This window comes from Malaclemys terrapin, chromosome 2, assembly GCF_027887155.1.
Source record: "Malaclemys terrapin pileata isolate rMalTer1 chromosome 2, rMalTer1.hap1, whole genome shotgun sequence".
NCBI lineage: Eukaryota > Metazoa > Chordata > Testudines > Emydidae > Malaclemys > Malaclemys terrapin.
In genome coordinates this window covers 278,119,400-278,142,315 of record NC_071506.1, presented here as the reverse complement: position 1 = coordinate 278,142,315, position 22,916 = coordinate 278,119,400, and the positions used below count along the sequence as shown (strand labels likewise).

Below are 22,916 nucleotides of genomic sequence, written 5' to 3'. Positions count from 1 at the left end.
GGGTTATAGCCTACCTAATATATAGATTTATCAGCATACAAGAAATCAAAGTGTCATCCTTAAGAAATGTTTCTACTGGCCCCTACTAAATATGCATTGCTTCCTATGGCATATAAATGGCCAGGCTAGAAATTTCATGACCTTTCAGAGTGAGAAACTATATCATCATTCATATGAATCTCTTCCCCGAAACCTCAGTGGGCTCAGAAAAGCAGCATTCAGACCCAACGGAAGATCGAAATACCTGAGCTTTATGGCTGCATAAGCATAGATTCCCAGCCAACATCGCAATCTTTCTTTTTTCCATAAGTCAAATATTTTTATTGCACTATGAAGTGACATACCCATCAGTTTATATAAACGGAGAACATTTCCAGGAACTGAGGTTACAGACTCCTCTTCCAATAACAAGAGCGGGGCGGCTGACCTTGGGTCTGATCCTAGAGTCCTTCTTCCTGTTAAACCCCGACTGGCTACAATGAGAGTTTTGCCTAAGCAAAGCCTTCAGGATCTGGTTCTCGCTTATTATAACCACCGTGCAGGCTGGTATTCCAGCCCACAGAGCAGAAGAGCGGAAAGACTGATGAACGTCTCTCCCACAGCTCTGCAGTTGGGGGAGGATTTCACTGTGACCTGATGCTCAGCATCCTGCCTGTATGAAGGCCAAATATTTACTGGCTAGTAAAGAAGACATTACAGCTGATGTTCTGCAAGACATCCTTCATTCATAAATCTCCTTGACTACAAGCCTCAATTAGATCCATCAGCTTGAAAGCTCTGTCCCCCTACCTGCACCCTCCACAGCTTCATGCCCCCATCTCTACATACCAAGTTCTCTAGACACCAGGGTATGTCGACACTCTGTTTTAAACTCAGAGCCCAGGTCTACCAACCCCTCTTGTGGGGCTCACGCTACGGTGCTAAAAACAGCTGTGTAGGTGTTGTAACTGCATGGAGCTCAGGCTCTGAAACCCAGAGACGGGGGTGGGCTTCAGGACCAGAGCTCCAGCTCGAGTCACAATGACCACACGGTTGTTTTTAGCGCTGCCATGCGAACCCGCGTCCGCAGACCTGGGCTCCGAGACTCGCTGCTGCACGTTTTTACAAACACAGTGTAAACTTACCCATGGTGGGCTCCTTAGACACACCTAAGACACTTAAAGGCTTGATCCAATGCCCACTGAAGACAGTGGAAAGATTCCCCACTGACTTCCGCAGGCTTTGGACTGGGCCCAGCGCTCCCAGTGGGGCTTTGATGCAGCCGGGGGGATGCCTGTGAGTTGCCAGTACAGCCCTCAGTTGGCACAAAGCAGAGATATCCTTGCTCTGTTAAATCATCAGTCAGAATCAAAAAGGGCGTTTCTTAACCATAAATCCGATAAGGGGAAAAACACATGCAAATCATTATAGAAAACGAATTAAAGCGTTGCATCTGGGGATTACATTTGAGCAATTATTGTGTGCCTCTAACACACTATTAGTCTGTAGCAATGGCATTCTCTCCCGTTTATTTGTATAACCTTTGCATAACTAACGCTGTGCGTATTTGCATATTATCCTATTGGAAAAAAAAACCCCAGCACAAGAACCAAAAACATTCCCCAATGTTACATGTCTCCAAATGAAAATGCCTTTTTCAGGACAAGATTTGTCTTCATTAAATGGTTGTTAATCCTGAAAAGCTAGAAGACAGCTGTTCCCAAGTTGAATAAACACTGCCGTTTGCTAGAAAGGCTACAACCTGAAAATTTCTACAACACTCAAGACAAAATTAAAGCTTCAAAGCCAATGATGCAGTGAGGCAGAAAATGGATGGAACTGGAATCCAAGACTATAACATGGTTCAAAAAAGAACTAGATAAGTTCTTGGAGGATAGGTCCATCAATGGCTATTAGCCAGGATGGGCAGAGATGGTGTCCCTAACCTCTGTTTGCCAGAAGCTGGGAATGGGTGACAGGGGATGGATCACTTGATGATTACCTGTTCTGTTCATTCCCTCTGGGGCACCTGGCATTGGCCACTGTCGGAAGACAGGATACTGGGCTAGATGGACCTTTGGTTTGACCCAGCATGGCTGTTCTTATATTCTTATGGATTCACTCTTCCAACTCAAGGTTCTCATGGGGAAACCTCAACAGGCACAGATGCCTACCAGAATCTTAAGAGAAGTCCACAGGATACTTTACATATTCCGTTATGCCTTTCTGAGGGCAAGTTCAGAGCAAAATCCAGGTCTTTACTGTACACCTCAGATCGCTTATGTGCAATGCAGATCTTCATCAGTACTCGGTTCCTATGCAAGTCTCCCATCACCAGCAATAAAAAAAAATAATGTATGGAGATATACCTATCTCATAGAACTGGAAGGGAGCTGTGAAAGGTCATTGAGTCCAGCCCCCTGCCTTCACTAGCAGGACTGAGTACTGATTTTACCCCAGATCCCTAAGTGGGCCCCTCAAGGATTGAACCCACAACGCTGGGTTTAGCAGGCCAATACTCAAACCACTGAGCTATCCCTCCCTTTGAATTTCTTGACAACCGAATCCACTCCAGTCTACCAATGTAAGAGATATATTTTTGGGGATTGGATAGCTTGGAGAACTATTAAGCGCTCCAGATTCCAACATGACACAGGTCAGTAGTGACTGACGGCAGTCGCCATTTTAATATGCTGTGCAGTGGCCTATGTGAAGTGAGTTTGATGGTCAGAGTCTAATTCCCAATGGACTATTCTACAGAGCCACCCTCACCGTTGGCCCGCTGTTGTTGACAGTCTCAGCAGACAGGTCAACAGCTGAGGGTTTATGATTTTGTTTGAGCATTGCTGAAATTTTCAGGCTAAAGCATTCAGTGTGCATCTGACTTGGGAACACCTGTCTTTAATGGAGGCCCTTGGAGGAGGTCCCTTCAGGCCAGGGGTGAAGCATATTGATAGGGCAGGTATGCGAGGAGCATACTGGACCTGTTCTGGTGATGGAGGACATCAGCCTCAGGGCTGTCAATCCACCACCAACCCCTTTCAAAAAAGCCCAGATCTGACCGCTTTGTAAACTCGAAGGCCTTAGCCAGTTCGGAGGGTGAGAATTCACTTCAGTCTTTACAGGAAGAGAACTATTAATTAGCTCTTATCTTGCTGAACTATAAACAGAGGGTGATGTATAAACAGACTCCTCATTTAAACTGCATTAACCTTTTTCCTAGTTGGATTTTTAATTTCCATATGGTTGCTGCCTTCTCTTGTAAAACACGTCTTGATTTCTTCAAAATCTGACAAAGCAGCCCAGGCCCCAAATCTGACCTTGAAACCCAATGTTGGTTATATGCACCCGAAGCTGGAAACAAGAGTTGCTCTTCACGGAGGTTAAACTTTGTACGTCCTACACACCAAGAATACATATAATGGGCGACACGGGTTTGCATGCAGTGATGCCGTACGCAACTGGCCAGATGAGCTTGCAGATCCTGACTTGGATGCATACATCATAGTGTATTGCATGAGTGAGTAAGTACATGGGAGTTTGAAATCTGGGCCATCATTTCCCCTCGGGCTTTAACAGAAGTAGCAGCAATCACTTTTCCTATATCACAACTGAGTCTCAAACTATGGGTCTCCATTTTGAAAAATGGAAACCAGTGGTCTGGTCCTGCGAGGTGCTGGGCACCGGCAGTCAGATTCTGAACTCACTTAACTCCCACTGAAGTGCACAAGAGCCAAGTACCCTCACAACCAGGCATTTGGTACCTGGCAGACTCGACACCTAAAAGCTATAAGCAGGGGATGCCGTGGAATCCTGTCAGTGCAGAAAATCACATCCCCCTTGCTCTGGCCATAAATTCTGATCTTCAGCTAATCTCTGAGCTTTAATGGTCCCTTCGGTCTTCTTGCTCACTTCATTGACACCCAAGTATGTGTTTTCCAGGCCATTAAAGCAATCTCCAAGCTGTGGGCAAGCTTCCTAAGACTCCCACCCCTCTCTAATAAGCTCTGTTTATGGCGTTGCGCCTTGCTGCTCAGCACCGTAGATCAGAGAGCCGCTTGTCTGAATGCACGTTACGCAGCAGTCTGACAAATTACTTACAACCGATTTCACAGCTCTGTCGCTAATTCTCATGTTGCTTAAGGAATGAATGATTAGCGAGGGAATTGATTAGCAGTAATGAGATAATCAGATTAGGAACACAGTCGACTGATCTAGTCCTGCTTGCTTTGGCTTGTCTCGCTGGTAAATCCCCTCCGTTTTTTAGCGCTGCTATTTCAATGAAACCAAGCTGTGTGTAAGCTGCAGAGGAGGAGGGAGGAATTGCTTTTTTGGGACCGTTACATAACGAACACAAGTCAGTGAGCAGCGATTCGCTAAAGGCTTTGCGGAGCGCCTCCCGGCACGCCCTCGGGGGCTCCAGAGCGCTGCACGTGGGGAGACATTTGCCAGTGTCTGTAGGCTCTGAAAGCAAAATGAGGACAAGAACTTTCCTCTTGCTCTACTGTGAGAAAGTGCATTGCTGCTGTAGGTAATGTTATTACTAGCTACACAAACTGCAGAGTCACAGCTTATCAGGCCAGAAGGGACTAGTCTGCGCTCCTGTGTAAACCAGGCCATAGGACTGCTCTTTATCCATTCCTGTTTGAGACAGAGCATGTATCTTCTAGGAAAACAGCCAATCTTTATTTTAAAATTGCCAGTGGTGGAGAATCCGCTATTCCTTTGCTCAATTGTTCCAGTGGTTAATTACCCTCATGGTTAAAAAAATGGCACCTTGTTTACAGTCTGAATTTTTCTACTTTCAACTTCCAGCCATTGGATTTTGTTATACGTTGATCTGCTAGATCGGAGAGCCCTCGGTTATCAAATTTCTGTTCCCCAGGCAGGTACCCTAGACTGTGATCAAGTCGCCCCTTAACCTTCTCTTTGTTAAGCTAAACACACTGAGCTCTTGGAGTCACTAGAAGGCTAGTTTTCTAATCTTTCAGTCATTATTGTGGCTTCTCCCTGAATCAACATCCTTTTTGAACTGCGGACACCAAAACTAGTCACAGTATTTCAGCAGTGGTCACCCCGCTGCCAATTACACAGGTAATAAAATCTCCCGGTTCTCCTGTTTCTACATCCAAGGATTGCAAGAGCTCTTTTGGCCTCTGCATCGCACTGGGTGCTCACGTTCAGCTGATTATCCACAATCACCACCCGAGTCTTTTTCAGAGTCGTTGCTTCCCAGGAGAGAGGCCCCCCATCAACAATGTGATACATGCAAATATCATTCGGGGGTGTATTAACAGGAGGGGCGTATGTATGACACGGGAGATCATTGTCCTGCTCTACTTGGCACTGGTGAGGTCTCCGCTGGAGCACTGTGCCCAGCTCTGGGTCTCACACTTTAAGAAAGATGTGGACAAACTGGAGAAAGTCCAGAGAGAGCAACAAAAACGATCAACGGTTTAGAAAACTTGACTTATTGGGAAAATGGATATTTTTGAGAAAAGAAGACTGAGAGGGGACCTAATAACAGTCTTCACATATGTTAAGGGCGGTTATAAAGAGAGAACAGTGATCAATTGTCTCCATGTCTTTAAAAGGGGTACAAAGAGAACCTGGGGAATTATAGACCAGTCAGCCTACCTTCAATACCTAGATTTTATTTAGCGTGTGTACCTTTGCAGACGACACCAGGCTGGGAGGGGGTTGCAAGCACTTTGGAGGACAGGATTAGAATTCAGAATGACCTTGACAAACTGGAGAACTGGGTTGAAATCAACAAGATGAAATTCAATAAAGATAAGTGCTAAATACTTCACTTAGGAAGGAAAAATCAAATGCAAAAACACAAAACGGGGAATAACTGGCCAGGTAGTGTACTGCTGAAAGGGATCTGGGGGCGCTATAGTGGATCACAAATTGAATACAAGTCAACAATGTGGTGCAGCTGCTAACAATGTGAATATCATTCTCGGCTGCATCAACGGAAGCGTCATATGTAAGACACAGGAGGTAACTGTCCCACTTTACTCAGCACTGCAGAGGCCTGAACTGAAGAACTGTGTCCAGTTCTGGTTGCCTCACTTTACATTTGCTGGGGCAAATGGGAAAGAGTCCAGAGGAGCGCTACAACAATGCAAAAAGGTTTAGAAAACCCGACCGATGAGGAAAGGTTTAAAAAAAAAAAAAAAAAAAAAAAAAAAAAGGGGGCATGTTTAGTCTTGAGAAAAAGAGACTGAGGGCGGAGCTGATAACAATCTTCAAATATGTGAAGGGCTGTTATAAAGAGGACAGGGATCAATTGTTTTTCATGTCCACTGATGGTAGGACAAGAAGTGATGGTCTTAGTCTGCAGCAAGGGAGATGTAGATTAAGTATTAGGGAAAACTCTCACACTATAAGGGTAGGTCAGCTCTGGACCAGGCTTCCAAGGGAGCTCATGGAATCCCCGTCATTGGAGGGTTTTAAGAACAGGCTGGACGAACACCTGTCAGGGATGGTCCAGGTTTACTTGGTGCTGCCTCAGCTCAGGGGACTGGATTTGATGACTTCTCAGGGTCTCTCCCAGTCCTACATTTCTATGACTCTATGATACCTGCAATTGAAGGGCCGGGGTGGGAGGAGGAGTCAATAGGGGGCCAGATTTCATTCACAAGCTCCTAAAGGGATTTCTAAAATGATGAAAAGTGACTTTGAAGTGATGCCTCAGGAAACTGAGCTGCAAAGTTTGAAAGGATACTGACAAAGACTTGGTAGGAAATCTCTCTTCATAACAAGAGTCAATGTAGGACATATTAACATATGGAGCTACTTTCCATCCCCCAGGGGAGAGGAACATTTTGGTTTGTATTAAACAACAGCAACAACATTGAGTATTATTTCCCTTGACGAAAAACAAACTGAAGCATTTCCTAGAGAAAAGGACAGTAGGACAACTTCCCCTTGAGTAGCTTATTGCGCAGTGAAGCTCCTAAAACACAGGTGTCACAGAAGCTGGGAATGGGCAACAGGTGATGGATCACTTGATGGTTACCTGTCCCTCTGGCAGGGCTGGCGCAACCCATTAGGCGATCTACATGGTCGCCGAGGGCGCTACAATTTGGGGGCGGTGACCGTGGCGGTATTTCGGTGGCGGGACCTTCCACTGCCTCTGTGAGGGGCAGCATTTCGGGGCGGGACCTTCCGCCGCCTAGGGCGGCAGAAAAGCTGGCGGCGCTCCCGCCCTCTGGGACACCTGCCATTGGCCACTGGCAGAAGACAGGATACTGGGCTGGATGGACCTTTGGTCTGACCCAATATGGCCGTTCTTATATGTTCTTATGTAGCACACAAAGCACTGGCAGGCCACCCCCTGTGGGTCGAGTGCACTGCTGCATTTGCATCTCCTGGTTTTCCCATTCATCGTCAGAACCTAACACCCGAGCGCCGTAGTGGCACACGGACCACTTTCTGCAGCCCGAGACTGACCTATAAATAAATTAGCAGGATTAAAATGGGTCTGTGATGGCGCATTAAGGCAATAGCAGGCGTGTAATACCCAGAGCTCAGCTGGATGGTTATCAATAGCCTATAGATCTTGTCTGTTGCATCACAATCAGGCCTCCCATGTAACAGTGACTTCGAAGGAGCGAAATTCTGCTCCAGGGAGGAAAACCACCTCAGAGCTTATGAAGAAGGAAGGCTTTATCGCCAGACAGCTGGGTGGAACCCATGTTCAGTGGAACCCAACAGCATTTCCTCCTTGGCTAAGAGACAGCAGAAGCCATGCCAGAACCCATTTCCTAGTGTATTAATATCCAACAAAGACTTTTAAATGACATGAAAAAAAAAGAGCCAGAAAACGTCAGTGACTTGAATTGGTTCAGGGCACCCATTGGTTCTTACGTAGCCAGTATGGGCTGTAGGTGCTCAGTGTTGCATCAGAAGAAAATAAGTCTCTAAGGTGCCACAAGTACTCCTGTTCTTCTTTTTGCGGATACAGACTAACACGGCTGTTACTCTGAAATAAAGGTACAGACACTATGGGGCCTTAAGGCCTCTTTCTACAGCTCTGGAAGTGTAATGGGGGCATAGTGTGGTTATACCTGTGTGCCCACCTTTACTCTGCTAGAATCATAGAATATTAGGGTTGGAAGAAACCTCAGGAGGTCATCTAGTCCAATCCCCTGCTCAAAGCAGGACCAACACCAACTAAATCATCCCAGCCAAGGCTTTGTCAAGCCGGGCCTTAAAAACCTCTAAGGATGGAGATGCCACCATCTCCCTAGGTAACCCATTCCAGTGCTTCACCACCCTCCTAGTGAAATAGTGTTTCCTAATATCCAACCTAGACCTCCCCCATTGCAACTTGAGACCATTACTCCTTGTTCTGTCATCTGCCACCACTGAGAACAGCTGAGCTCCATCTTCTTTGGAACCCCCCTTCAGTTAGTTGAAGGCTGCTATCAAATCCTCCCTCACTCTTCTCTTCTGCAGACTAAATAAACCCTGTTCCCTCAGAAGTCATGTGCCCCAGCCCCCTAGTCATTTTCATGAGGTGCAGTAACTTTGCTGTAAATGCGAATCAGGTTCCAGTGAGAGATTATGCATGCAGCCTGCTACCAAGGCATTTCCCCACTTTATGAAGTTGGGACCTGGAAGACGACAAGTGTTATGGTTTTAACATCACTGCACACCCAGCACCTCTGAAAATCAGGCCAGAGGTGTCTGCAGAAATAAAGGCATCCCATATGACATGCAAAAGTCCAGTGAGCTGAATTTAAAGAATCCTTTTAAATAAAAAAATAAAAAAAATAAAAAATCACAGACCTTTAACCAAAAAGGGTTTCCTGCCATGATAAAGGTTTGGCTAGTTCGGATTCTTTTCCTTATCTGAGTTATCCAAACTCCTTGGGGATTGTAAGACCCAGCTGGAGTATTTGTGACACTTGGTTTTACACATTTCCCGGTGCTGCCTCAAAAATCCCCCCTTGTGCCATTTGTACTAGTGTTCTGCAATCTGCACTGGGCTGTGCTTGGCCAGTTTTGTACATTAGCGGTCAGTGCTTAATGTGTAGTGAAAGAGGTGCTGGGGCTCAAGCAATTTTTTTACTTTCATAACTGATGCGCCAAGCCCAGAGGTGCCGGGGCTATGAAGTGCCAGGCCCAGAGGTCCCGGGGCTATGAAGTGCCAGGCCCAGAGGTGATGGGGCTCAGCCCTGGCACAAATTAAGCACTGTCAGCGGTTTCCTAGCACGAGTGGTGGGATGTCCTATCTTCCACAGTGATTTGTACTCAGGGAAGTTGTGAAGCAAAACTATAAATTACATTGTGGACATTCTTCTGGACCCAAAGGGCTGGAAATATCATCTAACAAAAACCAAGGCAAGCTTAGTTTCTGGAATGCAGGTGCTATTTCTGCAGTTCCATTCATTTTCAGTGAACATGCAGGTCCAGCATCCCTAGTAACGGAACACAGAGCCGTCACCTCATCATAAGTTCAAATCCAGCGTTGCCGATGGTAGTGAGAAGATGCTTCTCGGATGTTGTTGAAGATTGATGGGCTACTTTGCTGCAGCAGTTTGTGCAAACCAAAAAGGAAGACAATTCGCAGACAGCATAAAGCGCCGTCAAATATATCACCAAACATGCTCAGGTAAATAATTACGTATTATTCATTCAATATGGTTCATTCCATTTTTTGCTAGCTCAGTTGGACATATTTATTATTTCTATTATTACTTCAAGTGCTGGTTTGATATGTTTCCTGAAATTGTGGTTCACAAGGCCAGAAAAGGCCATAAATACCATATTTACTCTAATTCGATTAATAAAACTCAGACACAAGCAGTATTTACAGTATGTTTTATACACAACTTTAGCATTTGTCTTTTGTATTGGATCAGAATAATTTAAAACTAATATGTACATAGTAGCTCCAAATAAAATAGGTTTTATTTGTTTGTTTAGAGAAGCATGGAAAAAATATTTGAAGATGATGCATGAAAGGAAGGATTTTAGATGAAAGCGAGTTGGTGACAACTTCCTCACAGCATCTGGGGAAACCCTGAGAGGCAGACCCCAAGACAGATGTGTCGCGCAGACAGAGGAACAGAAGCAGAGGTAGGAAATGACCCAGGAAAGAGGCGTAAGGGCGCCCATTCCGAGGCCATGTAGCTGGACTATTATTTTGATGGGTCTTGGGTTAGAACCTGGTGGAATAGGGCAGGCCCAGGTTATTCTACCCTCAGCCACTAACTTACATTACTAGACACGACACTACCACAGACTCTAGCTGCTATGGAAGGCAGCCACTGATTCTCGCTATTGGGCCTCATAATCCTGAGTATCGCCACTAGGAGGTGCCGCTAGCCTTAGTCACAAGCCCCCCTCCCCCAACACACCCTGCCAATGGCTATAGATCAAGCGACAACATCCAAAGCTGCCACTAATTTCTATGACTTGGAGGATCAGGGGGCATCTGCATCAGACTTAAGAATTGTTGGGAAACAATTTCTCAGTGATCCACTGCATGAACTGTATCCACTGCATAGATACCCAACAGCTGCTAAGTTTTGGATCTAATTTAATACGACACTGCCAAGCTCTGCTCCTGTGGAAAGACTATTCTGTAGCACTGGAGAAATTCTTCTGCCAAGAAAGAACCAACGTCAGGCTGATATGTTCGAGATTATGCTATTATTGAAGAAAAATGCCCATTTTATGGAATGATATGCTGTCTGTATACACACACACACACACACACACACACAGAGGAAAGGAAATTTATAAGTTTATTTATATTTTTAAGAGATTTTTTTTTTCATTAATTGTTGCTCTTTTCCTTCTCTTCCACTGTGTGCTTACATTATTTAGGTAGTTGACCATATACGGAGCAGACAATTGCAGTGAATACGGGAGTTGAAAGTATTTGAGCTTACAGTGGAACTTTTATGTATAAAGACTAGGGTTGTCAAGTGATTAAAAAAATTAATTGCGATGAATCACACTGTTAAAGAACAACAGAATACCAATTGAAATGTATTACATATTTTTGGATGTTTTTCTCCATTTTCAAATATATTGATTTCAGTTACAACACAGAATACAAAATGTGCAGGGCTCACTATATTTTATCATTTTTATTATGAACATTTGCACTGTAAAAATGATAAACAAAGAAATAGTATTTTTCAATTCACCTCGTACAAGTACTGTAGTGCGATCTCTTTATAGTGAAAGTGTAACTTACAAATGTAGATTTTTTTTTGCACTCAAAAAACAAAACAATGTTAAACTTTAGAGCCTACAAGTCCACTCAGTCCTACTTCTTGTTCAGCCAATCGCTAAGACAAACAAGTTTGTTTACATTTATGGGAGATAATGCTGCCCGCTTCTTGTTTACAGTGTCACCTGAAAGTGACAACAGGTGTTAGCTTGGCATTGCAAGGTATTCACATGACAGATGCACTAAAGATTCATATGTATTGGTATTCATATTAAATTGGCATTCTATTGTTTAAGAGTGTGATTAAAAGTCTGATTAATCGTGATTAATTTTTTTAATCGTGATTCTTTTTTTGAGTTAATTGCGTGAGTTAAGTATTTATTAGGGCTGTCGATTAATTGCAGTTAAGTACTATTTCCATGGCACACTTGCACTTATAAATACTTCTGTAATGGTGCACTTGGCACTTCTACATAAGTCCTTTTTACATAAGCCTCAGGGTACAATCACAATTAGCTCTACGCACCTTTACTGGCTGTCTCAGCAGTGAGACTTGGATTGTGTCTGCACTGCAATCAGGAGGTGTGACACACCTGGGCTAGTTTGGATCAGTGCCTAGAGGATGAGCAAGTGTAACATGGGAAGCTTCATAAAGTGGGGAATGTTTTCCTAGGAGGTGCATGGAAAAATCTCTCAGGTATGTCTATCCATGCTGCAGTCACACCTTCCAACTGCAGTGTAGACATGCCCTTAATGGAAACGGATTGGTTCTCTCCGTTTTTAGGGTGGTCTTTCCACTCAGGAATGAGGGACATTGGTGCTCTGCTCTGGCCCATTCTGTACCTGTTCTCCAGAAACCTAGAGGACTTTTGCTGCCAGGCCTGACAATTAGGCACCTGCCACCAGCTCTGAAAATACAGGGGCAGGGGAATTTGAACAGAAACCCAGCTACCACTTGACTTCTACCAATACACCCCCCCCCCACCCCCGCATAATACCTGGCCATCCAGCAGCGTGTTAATGCAGCCCTGATTGTTTCTTAGTGGAAAACTACTTCGACATCTAGAAGTAAGCGGTAATGATCAATAACAGTGCCACCACAGGGTGTTCTTGATTAATCATTTGCCACTGGCTTAATCTAACAAGTCAAACAGATTAATCCCCTTTCATCAATACGCCAATAATGGCTCCTCCATCCACTGTTATTTCCAGTTTCCCACTGATCATGTGTGTTTTTAATTCCACTCATTTAATTAGAAAGGATAATAAATTAGTTGTTTAACCACAGCGGATTTTCTTTCTGCCAACAGGATGCAGTGTGTGCAGAAGATAGATAACACACCAACCCACTCATACATCAATGTATTCTATTAAAGGTGGCAGGGGGCCTTATTCGCTTTCTGGTTCTCCCTTTCCCATGTGCCAGAATCCTGCTAGCCACGGCGCCATCTCATGACGGGTTTAACAGAGATGTTATGTGCTAGGATTTTTCTGGCAGCTTTGTCTAGTGGAAATGGTAATCATTTTAATATATGGGAGTGCTGCTATACTTAGTGGCGGCTGCTTCTGATCTCTCTCCCCATCTCTCTCACTCATACACACACAGCCAATTTTTGCAGTACTGCTTTCAGTTACATAACCGATGCAATAGCTTAGCGCCAACCTAGGAGAGTCGCTTTTTTGCCACCTGTGCTCACACACTGCACGCTAAACCCTGACGTGCACACGCACAAGTCTAGACACTTGACAGGGATACATATGCTGCACGGAAGCACACAGGCACTCGCTGCGTGCTTAAATATTCAGTGGCACAGGGACAGAGATTAGGATTGTGGGTAGGTGCCCTTGCTACCAGGCTAGAGAGGCATTCTCTTGCTTGCTCAATGACTACAAGTATTTCAGACCAAGTGGAACAGCTTCAACAGGAAAAAAATGAGAGAGCTTCCTTGCGCCCACTTCACAGTAGCCTATAGCCTAGTGTGTAGGGTACTTACCTACAACATAGAACAGTGGTTCTCAACCAGGGGCACGTGTACCTCTGGGGGTACTCAGAAGTCTTCCAGGGGGTACATCAACTCATCTAGAGATTTGCCTAGTTTTCCAACAGGCTACATAAAAAGCACTAGCGAAGTCAGTGCAAACTAAAATTTCATACAGACACTGACTTGTTTATACTGCTCTATAGATTACACACTGAAGTGTAAGTACAATATTTATATTCCAGTTGATTTACGTTATAATTATATGGGAAAAATGAGAAAGTCAGCAATGTTTCAGTAACAGTGTGGCTGTGAGTCTTTTCGATTTTTATGTCTGATTTTGCAAGCAAGTAGTTTTGAAGTGAGGTGAAACGTGGGGTACGCAAGTCAAATCAGACTCCTGCAAGGAGTACGCTAGTCTGTAAAGGTTGAGCGCCACTGGGAGACCCACATTCAGGAAGGGATAGCTGAGTGAGTGAGTATTGATCTGCTAAACCCAGGGTTGTGAGTTCAATCCTTGAGGGGGTCATTTAGGGATCTGGGGCAAAAATCTGTCAGGGACGGTACTTGGTCCTGCTAGTGAAGGCAGGGCACTAGACTCAATGACCTTTCAAGGTCCCTTCCAGTTCTATGAGATAGGTATATCTCCATATAACAAATCCCTGCTCTACAGTACAGACTTGAACCAACATTTCTCTACTCCCAGGCTATAATCACAGAGCCGGCGGTGCCCCCCTAGCAGAGTTTTGTCAATCTAGCCCTTCATTTCCTTTGCTTTTATTAAAAACACCTGGAACGTTTTGTTCGACCTGACCCAAAATGTTTTTGGATTTTTCAGACCAGCCAGCAAACCAGAAAATCAGTTCTTGGGCCAGCTTTTCTAGCAAGCCGGCCTGGCAACATTGCACATGTATTCACACACACACAAAGATACTGCACACCGAACTCACGCAAACACCCGCCTGATGCCTAGCCAAAGACACTCCCGACTGCACATGCGCTGTGATCTCAGAAGCCGTCCCACTTAGTGAAATCAGCTGAAGTCCCTGCAGAAATATAGATTTGTTTCAAGCCAGTAGTTTAATGTGGCACCATGAAAAATCAGAAGACACTTGCTAGTAACGATGGACATTAATGAGGTGCAACATGGTCCATGTACCATGCTCAATATGGACCTTACCTAGGTTGTGGCATTGGAATACTAGTGAAAATGTAACACCGACAGACCCGGGTTGGCAGGTGGGATTGAACCTGGGACCTCTGAAGCTTAATGCATGAGCCTCTACGGCATGAGTTAAAAGCCACACGGCCCATAGCGCAGGTTCTAGCAGACTCAATCTCTAAGTGGTCTCGTGCCATTAGAGGGAACAGAACACCACACCCAGGTGGTGTGTGGGTTACAAAAACCTGAGCGGGTATCAGCAGACTCCAAACCCTTCCCTGAATTCAATGGAGCTACGCCAGGGATGACCTTGGCATTTGTACATGATTATTTAAGGAGCAAATCAATGTGCAGAATGCCACATTCTGTCTTTAGCCTAACTAAGGGCAATGCCCAGACAGCGAGACAGAAAGGAGTTTTCAGTAGGTACAGTGGAGTTTTGGTTGGCAGCCCCAGCGGCAAAGCACAGCGAGCCCGGCGCATTATTGACACTCTGATGAGTTCATGGGCTCTGACAGACACACGACAGGAGACGGGAAGCGAATTCCATGCCCCGGATGCTCCTTTCCACTCCCTGTCCCTCCACAATGATCAGATTGTTCATTGTCATTGTGGGCATGTATATCACTGCTCCTTAAGCCTCCTTTCATCATGAGAACAGGTTCTGTGACTTGAGAGAGGCACTCCAGGAGGCCAAGTTAAACACACTCGACCGACTCCTGCTGCTCTAAGAACACTGCTAGTGTACTGGATGAGGCCAATATAATCAAACTCCACACCACCACCACAACAGATTTCACTGTGTGCATGATTTCTAGGCCAGGCTGATCTACGCTCAGGTCAGGTGTGCAGGGAATACAAGAAATGGCACGGCTGCCAGAGATGACACGTAACTGCGGATGGTGGGCGGACATAATTGAAAGGCTCTGGGTGGGCATGTGACTGCTCCACACATAGCGTCTGCCTCCAGCCCTTGACTCAGGCCCATGGAGCGAGATGAGGGGGAGGAGCTCAGCCAGCCACTCCCTCCTTGTGATTCCCAGACACATGGTGAGTGCCGCCGCCAAGGGGAGCCGCTGCCTCCTCGCTGCTGGGGGTCCCGGGGGGAGGCAGCCCGAGAAATCTAGGGGGCCACATGACCCTGTGTGCCCCCCAATGCGTCACCTCTGACGGCTGCACCGGGGTCACTTGGAATAGCAGCTCTGGCATTCTCTGCACCCTGGGGAGCATGGGGGCTGTTCCCTCCAGCACCCGCACGAGAGGAGGATACCGCAAAAGGGGAGAACTCATACCCCTGCCTCGCCCCCTCCCCCCGAGGTGGGGCGGGGGGGGAGCAAACTAACAGATGCAGCAAATGGCCAAGACTCAGCCCAGCACAAACATGGAAGTTGTGGAGTTGAGTTGAACTCAAGAGTTTTGGGTCTTCCAGCTCCCAGAGAGGAGCAGGATATGTGGTAGGAAGGATGCAGTGAGCAGGTCAATGCCCAGCTCTCTGCATGTGGAGTCTGCAAAGATCCATCCCTTACCTACTGTCTGATTGTCCAGGCCGGAGTCCGCCAGGCATTTCTCATGCTCGTGTTCGATCGCCAGCATGATGATGCACTCAGGATGTGTGCTTGACACCTACAGAAAGGGCAGAGAGAGAGAGAGAGAGACTGTCAGTAAATTATCGGCCCATCCATTCTCCATGGCACATTTATAGCTAAAGACACTCCCCTGGGCCAAGTAAAAAAAATAAAACAGATTGAACCAAGTGTCTTTTTATGACTGTTTAGGAGAAATAGTTGAGTAACCTAACGGCGGCCAAAGGAATATGACTTAACTCAGGCAGCTTTGCTCCTGTCTGCCTTAAACAGCCCTAGCTATCCGATTGTGCTCCACTACCAATTGACAGCACTTACATTTTCTTGTTCACTCCAGGGACGTCTATACAGCAGCTAAACTGACCAGGGCTCGCCGGTCTTGGGCTGCAGGGCTGTAAAATTGCTGTGTAGATGTTCAGGCTTGGGCTGGAGCCCAAGCTCTGGGACCCTGCAATGGGGGAGGGTCTCAGAGCCCCTGCAATGGGGGAGAGTCCCAGAGCCCCAAGCCTGAATGTCTACATAGCAGTTTTTAGGCCACCAGGGCTTGGGCTAGCAGGGCTGAGTCAACTGACCCTTACCAGCTGCGAGTCTTTTATTGCAGTGGAGACGCACCATGAGAGCCCTCTGGACTGGCTTGACATGACCAATGGTACCGAGGCGTTTCAGATGGGAGGCTAGAAATTCCCACTGAGCCTGTCCCTACCATGACGCTTTCCCCATATTTACATAGCGTGCTTAGTGAATGACAATTTGCTGCCCCAGCTCCCCAGAATTACAGCTGTGAACTCAAGCAACTAAAAAAAAAAACAACCCAGGAAATTCCTAATGTTAAGATTGTTCCGGCAGTTTTTACTTGGCCAGACTGTGTACTAGGATTTACATTATAGTAGGGTCTAATGGACCAGGTAAAGAATCAGAGACCCTTTGTCCTGTATATTTTATAAGATACAGTAATAGCCAAGTATATTGCATGAAGGTTTACATTTAAAAAAGGAATAAGGAGTTGGATGGATTCTCTCTCTCTCTCTCTCTCTCTCACACACACAGTTGTGTTAACATTACCAGCACCTTATTGATTTAGGTAAAATTCCTAACTTTGTTTATTATTTCTATTGCTGTAGCACCTCCACGCCTCACTGGGGGATCAGGGTCTCATTGTGCAAGGTGCTGTACGAACACGTAACAACAGACAGAGAAACATCGAGAGAAAACAACTGACGACAACACGCAAGCTGGGAACAGCCAATGTGACAAGTAGAGGATGAGCCTAGAAGCGTAATGAGCAGCACTCATCGCCCGCCCGCTGCCTAACTCTTGTAGGCAAAAGGAGAAAGGCGAGACTTGAAGGCAGGAAGAGCCCTTTCGTAGCTGATCTCACAATCTTAGCGAGACGATAAAGTATTTTTAAAAAGTAAATATTTTTATTTGCAGAAAAATTTGACCTCCAGATTTTTTCTTTGTTGTCTTATGCTGTTTACTGGCTCCACTGGCAATGTTTGTCAATTATTTTCCCACCTCACTGTTTTCCAGTATAATTTACAAACTGGGAGAGCTAGTGAATTCTTTGAGCTAACAGTTGCTTTCTGTGTATAGTCCTGGAAGTGCAGTTCTTTGGGGTAAATTATCACGTCACTTCTCAGGTTAACTCCCTTTTTCTCATCATCATTAATCCTCTCTCACCTAAACTCTTATCTAATGTCCTCTCTTATGTAGGGCTTGGGCCTGGTCTACACTATAGAATTAGGTTGACATAAGGCAGCTTACGTCAACCTATCTCTGTAATCGTCTACACTAAAAAGTAGCTCTCACCTAAGTAACTCGCCCACTACACTGACTTAACTCCACCTCCGTGAGAGGCCTTGCGCTTATGTTGATGTAGCTATGTTGACGCAGTGTCAGTGTAGACACTGCGTTGCTTACATCAACGGTTGCTGCCTTTCAGAAACTGTCCCACAATGCCCCACACTGGCAGTCAAAAAAACAAATAGGATGTTAGGAATCATTAAAAAAAGGGATAGAGAATGAGATGGAGAAGATCTTATTGCCCTTATATAAATCCATGGCACGCCCACATCTTGAATACTGCTTACAGATGTGGTCTACTCATCTCAAAAAAGAGATGAGGGGGGAGGGCTAGCTCAGTGGTTTGAGCATTAGCCTGCTAAACCCAGGATTGTGAGTTCAATCCTTGAGGGGACCATCTGGGGATTTAGTTAGGGATTGTACTGCTTTGAGCAGGGGGTTGGAGTAGATGACCTCCTGAGGTCTATTCTGTGATTGATATTCTAAGATATACTGGCATTAGAGAAGGGCAACTAAAACGATTAGGGGTTTGGAATGGGTCCCATATGAGGAGAGATTAAAGAGGCTAGGTCTTTTCATCTTGGAAAAGAGGAGACTGAGGGGGGGATATGATAGAGGTATATAAAATCATGAGTGGTGTGGAGAAAGTGAATAAGGAAAAGTTATGCACTTGTTCCCATAATATAAGAACTAGGGGCCACCAAATGAAATTAACGGGCAGCAGGTTTAAAACAAATAAAAGGAAGTTCTTCTTCACACAGCGCACAGTCAACCTGTGGAACTCCTTGCCTGAGGAGGTTGTGACTATATCAGGGTTTAAAAGAGAACTAGATAAATTCATAGAGGTTAAGTCCATTAATGGCTATTAACCAGGATGGGTAAGGAATGGTGTCCCCAGCCTCTGTTTGTCAGAGGGTGGAGATGGATGGCAGGAGAGAGATCACGTGATCATTACCTGTTGGGTTCACTCCCTCTGGGGCACCTGGCATTGGCCACTGTTCGCAGACAGGATACTGGGCTGGATGGACCTTTGGTCTGACCCAGTATGGTCATTCTTATGTTCTTATGCCTCAGTCGGGTGTCAACATGATGAGCCATTAGTTAAATCGGTGCAAGCACTCCTGGTGAGGATGCACACAGTTGACACTAGGAGCATAGTGTAGATGTGTAAATCCGTTTCCATTGCTGCAATGACTGTACATCGATGAAAATTAGGTTGACTTCGTTTTGTAGTGTAGACTTGCCCTTTGTCTACACTTAAAAATTAGATGGATCTAGCTGCACCACTGGACATAGGTACCGACTTCTGCTCCTGCCGGTGGGTGCTCAACCCTCCTCTGCCCCTGGCCCCGCCCCAAACACCCCACCCCCATTCTAACCCTTTCCCCAAAGTCCCTGCCCCAACTCCACCCCCTCCCTGCCCGTATTCTGACTCCTTCCCCAAATCCCCGCTCCCGCCCAACCTCTTCCCTGCCTCCTCCCCTGAGTGTGCCATGTTCCCGCTCCTCCCGCCCCCTTCCTGGAGCAGCCAAACAGCTGTTTGGCGGCAGCCGGGCGGGAAGCACTGGGAGGTAGGCAGAGGAGCGGGGACGCGGCACGCTCAGGGGAGAAGGCGGGGCGGGGAGCTTGGCTGCCGGTAGGTGCAGAGCACCTAGTAATTTTTCCCCGTGGGTGCTCCAGGGCTGGAGCACCCATGGAGTCGGCGCCTATGCCACTGGGGGATGTAAAAAATGTTACCACCAGAGCGCCATAGTTAGATCAAATTAACCCCTGGTGTAGACATGTCTAAGTCAGTGCAAGAAGACTTCTAGCAACCTAGCAACAACTTCTCGGAGAGGTGGATTAACTACATTGTTGGAAAAAACCCTTCCGTTGACGTAGGAAGCCTTTGCGCTACTGGGCTACAGTGGCGCAGCTGCAGCCCCCGAGCTATGCCCCAATAGCAGCTATGGTGCAGATATACCCATAATCTCACTGTAATTTCTTTGGGGCAGGGAATGACCCTTGAGGCGAGATAGTAAAATACTGTGTACATTTACGATGCTACAGAAATTATTTTTTAACAACAGTAACTTAGGCTGCCTGCAAGCTAGAGAGCACAGTATTTAATTGCCATGTTTTTCCTTTTCCTTTATTGAAAGCTGATATACATACCTAAATCTGTGGCTTGCGTATTTACCTAGCGTGCCATGATATTTCCCTTTGAATGAATACTTCATTTCCACTTGAAAAAATTAGGTCAATATATACTTAGGATTCTGAAGAGCAGACTATTGACAGAATTAGGTAAATATGTAAAAAGGGAGTTTTAAAACATGCTCTCTTTCTTAATCCTTTTCTGAGTGGCCAGCTGTATCTTAAAAACACTACGCAGAGGAAGCATGACTAGTGGCTAATGCACAGGTGAGAGAATCAGGTGCTTTCTCCAGCTCTGCCACTGAGTTTCTGTGTGATCTTAAACTAGTCATTTAGGCCCAGATTTTAAATGATATTTAGACATTGCTGCCCTCGGTGGGGCAACACCCAACTGATTTAGGACCCTGAGTCTCATTTCCAAATGAGATTTAGGCACTTAGGAGATAAAATCCCACTAATTTAAGACCCTAAGTTTTTAGCTCCCTTTTAAAAATGAGACTATAGGCCTGGTCTACACTGGGGGGGGGGGGGGGGGGAATCGATCTAAGATACGCAACTTCAGCTATGAGAATAGCGTAGCTGAAGTCGACGCATCTTAGATCGACTTAGATTGACTTACTTCGCATCCTCGCGGCGCGGGATCGACGGCCGCCGCTGCCCGTCGACGCCTCTTGCCCTGGTGGAGTTCCAGAGTCGACAGGGAGCACTTTTGGGGATCAATGTATCGCGTCTAGATGTATCGATCCCCGATAGATCGATCACTACCCTATCCGGTGGGTAATGTAGACATACCCTTAGGCACTGCAAATACCTCAATACCTTTAAAAATCTGGACTTTAGGACCCAATCCAACATTTTCAGGCCTTTCCCCTGTCTTTCACTCAGTCTCCCCTATCTGTAAAATATCAGTAATACTACTGACTTTGTATGTCAGGTTTGGTTGTTAGTAAAACAAAAGACTACAGCAAGGACCAGATGGCTCAGGGGAGGAATTAATGGATGTTCAGCCTTTCATCTCTAACATCAGTTGAACTCCAGGTTAAGTCAGCCATGAGTGAAAGTTGCTGCCAAGCCAGGGATACTTGGTGGCAAAATGAACTGGGTTATCGCCAACCATTTCCCAACTGACTGGCGTTCCCAGCTCAAATGCCACCACTGCTACAATTGACAGCCTTGGCAGGCAGGCCAAGCTTTCAGTGGAGTTGGAGGCTGAACAATCTTCTCCCCTAGCTACAGTCCCTCCAGAAGAAGTTTGAAACAGATCAGCGAGATGGTGGGGTGGGACACTGATTGCTTCCAGAAGTGTTACTGCTCTGTGGTTGTCACTCTGGCACCTTTCAGAGTCCGAGGAGCCAGGGACCTCACTAGGAGGGGAGCTGGCTAACTGGGGAGCTGGGTAATCGGCATTCTCCATCACAAAATTGTCAGCCAGCTCCAGTTAGTTTACACAAAGGGCTTACAGAGCTATACTGCTTGGCGAAGATGCTCCCTATGCCTATGGGAGAAATTCTTCCATTGGCATAGGCACTCCACCTAGCCGAGAGACGGTAGCTATGACGACGGGACAAGCCCACCCAACAGGAGTAGTGCTGTCTTTGCTGGGAGTTTGGTCAGTAGAACGGCATCGCTCAGGGGTGTGGATTGCCCTACGGGACGTAGTTATACCAGCATAAATTCGTAGTGTAGACCAGGGCTTAGATTTACGGTTAAAGAATAATCCAGTTTCTGGGATAAATCCAGCGTGCATGGTCATCTACCGGAAACTCACTCCAGGTATGTTGACCCTGGAGCTGGAAGGTGTAATTTGACTGAGCTATCATCCTAAAAATAGGAGTGTAGCTGCGGCAGCGTGAGGGGTGAGAGGGGCAAGCCACCCCAAGTACAATCCCATCTGAAACCTTTGGTAGTTACCCGGTCAGCTAGCCTGTCTGGTCACTTGGGCTGCAGCAGCTCCCTGTTCTTTTTAGCACACTAGCTCGATCAGAGCTAGCCTGGGTGTGTCTGCTCAAGCAGGAAATTATACCTTCCAACTCCAGCGTAGACACAGCCTTAATCGCCCTAGGTGTCCTGTCCCAGCACCTGTGAGTAGGTTGATGTAAAACCTGGGATGGATTCATTGCTGACTGCATCTCCTGCAGCCACTGCAAAACCTTGGGCAGGAAAACGGAGCGGATCTTTCTAAGACGTGAATTCCCGTCGCTCAGAATTCAGCTCTCGCTCCACTACAGTCAATGTGAAATAATCCCATGACGGCTCTGTGTAATGAGGGTAGCTCTGCGTAATGAGGGTATTCCTTCCCTTTGGGTCCCATCAGCTGTCAGAAGATTACTGTGCAGGCTGCTGCTTGCGGCAAGAAAAACCCCACGTGTACATGTGCTTGCAATTAAATACACCCACAGGATCGTCATGGTCTGGGAAACTAGTGAGACATGCAGTGATGTGGCCAGGGGTCAGCTAAAGAGGGGGAGAAAAAGAGGAGCAAATCTGAAAAGACTAAAAATATCAGCCTGCATTCCCTTCCCCCATTCCTGTTTGTCTGCCTATTGCCACAGCCACAGTCCACAAATGCAGATTTACTTGTTTTCTTGGTAAGCATCTTTTGGGTGATCCTCATCTAGACCATGACAATGGAACAGGAAGACGGTATTAAAAGGCAATAAAACAAGAGCGGCAGCAGCCTCAGAATAGTTCAAATCGTTTTTAATCGGCATTTCTGGCTGTGGCGGGGGGAGTCTCTCTAGACGCTTTCACATTCAGAGGACCGAGGAATCCACCATTTGAACGGGCATGTTTTCGTATTGGTAGCCGAAGAACTCAGTCTAGTTAACAGCTGTAACCAATGGAACAAGGTGAACCCCTGCTGGGAGCCGGGGCCCAAAATAGGAGTTGATCCCAAGCCCATGGACATCAGTGAGTTTTGGATCATACTCTTAGAAACCAGGGGCCAGATTCTCCACTACTATATAAACGGCATAGTCCAGGGGAGCTAGACTGATTTATAGCAGTGAGGATCCGGACTTAGGTTTCCCTCCAACCTGTCCATACTGCTTTATCATTCCTTGTTCATGAACGTA

At 46.1% G+C, this 22,916-nt stretch overlaps 1 protein-coding gene across 2 annotated transcripts in view; it reads right to left on the bottom strand.

Moving 5' to 3' along the window:
* Nucleotides 1-22,916, bottom strand: part of VIPR1 (vasoactive intestinal peptide receptor 1) — a 174,461-nt gene that overhangs the window by 95,696 nt on the left and 55,849 nt on the right. Inside the window, exons 1-2 of one of the 2 annotated variants that reach the window (XM_054016642.1) lie at nucleotides 15,847-15,910; nucleotides 14,109-14,204 (exon numbers count right to left, since the gene is read on the bottom strand). Coding sequence is in view for 1 of the 2 variants with exons in the window: in XM_054016641.1 (XP_053872616.1) it covers nucleotides 15,847-15,943 (97 nt within the window). In the remaining variant the exon portion in view is untranslated. Of the gene's footprint in view, nucleotides 1-14,108; nucleotides 14,205-15,846; nucleotides 15,944-22,916 lie in introns of those variants that run through there. The other variant, XM_054016641.1, reaches the window with a different exon arrangement.